At 30.4% G+C, this 3,406-nt stretch overlaps 1 protein-coding gene across 1 annotated transcript; it reads right to left on the bottom strand.

The window, feature by feature from the left end:
• Nucleotides 1–776: 776 nt before the first annotated feature.
• Nucleotides 777–1,982, bottom strand: LOC149374988 (uncharacterized). The gene is made up of 5 exons (XM_089590783.1): nt 1,888–1,982; nt 1,357–1,818; nt 1,191–1,209; nt 842–941; nt 777–781 (listed from the first exon to the last, which is right to left on the bottom strand). Exons 1-5 carry the CDS (start codon nt 1,980–1,982, stop codon nt 777–779), a joined length of 681 nt encoding a protein of 226 aa, XP_089446909.1.
• Nucleotides 1,983–3,406: the final 1,424 nt, after the last annotated feature.

Genomic DNA, 3,406 nt, shown 5'->3' with positions numbered 1-3,406 from the left:
ATAAAATTAACAAAAAAAAGTCATTACAAAGTAATTTTAGTTGAGAATTAAGACTTACACCAGGTAGGGTTATGATAGTTGTATCACACGGTATCTTAATTCGTTTCATGCAAAATAGTAGTTTTCCTACGAGTTTGAAAAGTCTTTGTTTGCGAACCGAATGGTTTGCAGCCCGAGTCGAAGGCGAGGTCCGTAACGAGGTTCGTAAAGAAGACTTTTCAAACGAGTATAGGAAAATTTCTTTTCTGCCCGAGGAAGTACCAGCCTCCCAAAACCACCCGAGGGCGGAAAAATATTTTTTTCATGGTAAAATAAACTATGGACAGTGGGTTAATTAACTGAGGTCCATTAAAACACATTAGCACGAAAAACCTTTTTTTTTATAATATTTTAAATAAAATTATCATAAACAAAAAAACGTAGACAATGTTGAACTGATTATCTTTGTCTTTTTCTTATCATCTTCTAGAATCTTACATGCTAACAATTTTTGAGTAGGTTTTATATTATTTCCGAGCTTTTGCGTTAACTTGATGCAATACGCTTACGACACTGTAAGTCATTTTTATAATCTGTAAGTAAAAACATACACAACTAAATTTTACATTTTTACAACATAAATTAACTAAAAGTATCATTTTATTCATATGAGAGTGCAGTGTAATTATTTTTGATCACTATCACAAAGATGATCAAAGCACAACAAACAATAATGGTGTATTCGACACGTAAGGACACAAATGGTGTACTCTAACTCATTAACAGTATTTACTCATTTAACCTACCCATAGAAATGAGTTTAAGTTTAGTAGACATACTCCATGACACGAAACACTTTGACCTTTTTCATTGCAAGTCATCAAAAAAAACAGCATTTTTCTTTCTTGAGGATCCATACAAATCCAATTACTTTCGTAAATGGCGTTAGATATTTCATTACTCTGTTGTTAAAACATTACATGACAAAAATGTGTTTTTTTCTATGGATTAAAAGAAGAAAAATAAATAACTTACCACCCATGTTAATTGATTGCCAAACCAACAGTAAATAAAGATTTGCAGGATAATACATAAAGAAAAAGTCCAAATCCAAGTGAAATCAGAGCTAAAGAGGTTGTACTGCAGATAAGATAATTGTTTGCTTGCAAGTACCTATTATTTATCTAGTTGTTAAAGTGTAGTTTATTTACCTTAGCAGCTTGGAATATGCTTGTACAAATACATATTATACCGGACAAAAAAAATGGTATTACAACTCCGGTGATTAAAGATTCTACTTTGTTTGTCACTCTCCAAATCAAGACGTTATGATCGACGCACTCCTTTATGTGATGCACATTGCCACGATGCAATTACTTAAATCTGGAGATATTCAATTTCAGCTGTCCAATTATTATAATTAATAGTCCAACAGACATAGTATCGAGAGAAATGTGGATGAAACTGGCATAGAGAGTAGCTATTAGTTGGAAACAAAGTGTAGAATAAAAAATTTGTGGACTTGAAACGTCGTAAAATTGGTAAGACTTTAGTGAAAAGTATTCGTTCCTCATTGTCTTTGATACCGCAGTGTAGAAATAAGCAAAGATGTCGCATGAGGTGAAAGACATCATGTATATGAACAGCCACTTTGATGTTTTCACATACTTTGCTAGTATATTTGCTTCCTCATCATTGCTGGCTTTGCAGAGTGGAATTTTCAATTTCCTTATGATTTCAATCACGAGGTTGCGATGATATAAAAAGTTAATGATATTGCTGCAGATCTTTAAGAACAACATTGTTATAAACAAAGACTCGGTTGTATCGTCAATGTCACTGTTCATCACAAAAAGATTAGCAGATAATGTAAATGTAAGGAAAAAAATAATGGCTAGCACAAAAAACCGGTACACTTTTCTCGCAAATCCTAATTTTTCGTTTTCCTCGAACCAGACACCACAAAGTTGTAAAATTTTAAAATTCAGCGGAAGTATGTCCATTTTGACCTAAAGCTTTTGTTTCTATGAATGTCGTAGTTTTCAGGACTGTGGCTATACGTGGTCTACTAGACATTATTTGGTATCGTTCTAACTTCATTGTAGGTGTTATAGAGCAGTCCTTATACGTTGAAGAATTAAAGAACGCTCTGATCGATGATCGGGAAAAACTGTCATTATAAATAGACATTTATAAAGGACGTGTTTATGAAATATTTTCAAGGTTAATTACTATCGTATCGATGATTGTTTATCTCTCTCTAGCAAGACGGAAAAAAGTCTTCGTCTTCAATGGGGTGCTTGATCTTGGTTGCATTTTGCCTCGTAAATGTTGGTACTATGCATACCAATACTTTAACTTTCTTAAATATGCCAAGTAGAGACACTTGTCGAATTTAGTGCGAGAAATTCAAGTTTCTTACAAAGTACAATAGTCCAAATATTATTCGTAAGCGTTGGAGTGCTCCATGACCTTTCGGCTTATAGGGATCTAATAAAATGCCATTGTTATTATGCCATAAAATAAAAAGGTTAAATTTAATATGAAATCTAAGTTTTTTGTTGGATTTAATAATAAATTAACATTATTATATTTTTTGATGATGTGCAATAAAAATTGTCAAAATATTTTCTTTCATGGAACTTGTGTACTTAATCTTAATACGTTTTTATGGAAGGATGTCATAAATAATTGTTTTAATAAAACTGAAATATTTTTTAATTGTGTTTTTTCCGCAGTAATCATTGACGAAGATTGTACAATACTATGTTGCCCATACTATGTTGCATTGCATACTATTATAAGGTTTTATTTATTTTTTGTTCATGTGTCGTTCTCCTTTAATTTGAACTAGAATTCGTTTTATTAATGATTCTATCTAATAATGTATAACATTACTTTCAGATTATGAAAATGTTGTACACTACAATTGGTTTATTGCATTACGTCAACACACGTTCTTGAAAAATGTACATCAATCAATTCTACGAAATCTATTAGGAAACTTTGGAAATAACTTCAATTTTCATTACGAGGAATATAAATTAGTAATTTTGTTTACTAAGTCATGTAACATACTTTATTGCAGTTTTATGAAAAAAAAAAATAAATAAATAAACGGTTTGAGTTAAAATATATTTATTTTATTTTTATTTACAACTTTTTTTATAAAATCAATTTATTATTTTTCCATGCCAATGATAAAACGTGAAAAATAAACGTACATACTTAAAACTACATAAATATTGAAAATTTTTTGTTAAATAATAATCAATGTATTTCACGTCACACTGCAACAAACTTAGCTATATAACTAATTTTTAGTTAAGGAAACCTCTGTTCATTTCTTCATCCATAACAGTTTCCTAACCAGCTTATAAATTTCGTGTGTTTGCCATAATCAAAAAATACAATTCGATAGACTAAA

The sequence above is a fragment of the Copidosoma floridanum genome, unplaced genomic scaffold, assembly GCF_036245765.1.
Source record: "Copidosoma floridanum isolate Cflo_tuat_1 unplaced genomic scaffold, Cflo_Japanese_pri ptg000013l, whole genome shotgun sequence".
In the NCBI taxonomy this organism is placed as follows: Eukaryota; Metazoa; Arthropoda; class Insecta; order Hymenoptera; family Encyrtidae; genus Copidosoma; species Copidosoma floridanum.
The sequence above is the reverse complement of the archived record's forward strand: the minus strand, read 5'-3'. Positions and strand labels throughout refer to the sequence as shown.

What these genes read in the sequence shown, in the direction of transcription:
- LOC149374988 (XM_089590783.1), bottom strand. Translation starts at nt 1,982, where the DNA reads ATGGACATACTTCCGCTGAATTTTAAAATTTTACAACTTTGTGGTGTC. An exon ending in TTTGCGAGAAAAGTGTACCG is followed by an intron (nt 1,819 to 1,887) that starts GTTTTTTGTGCT and finishes TGTGATGAACAG; the next exon opens with TGACATTGACGATACAACCG.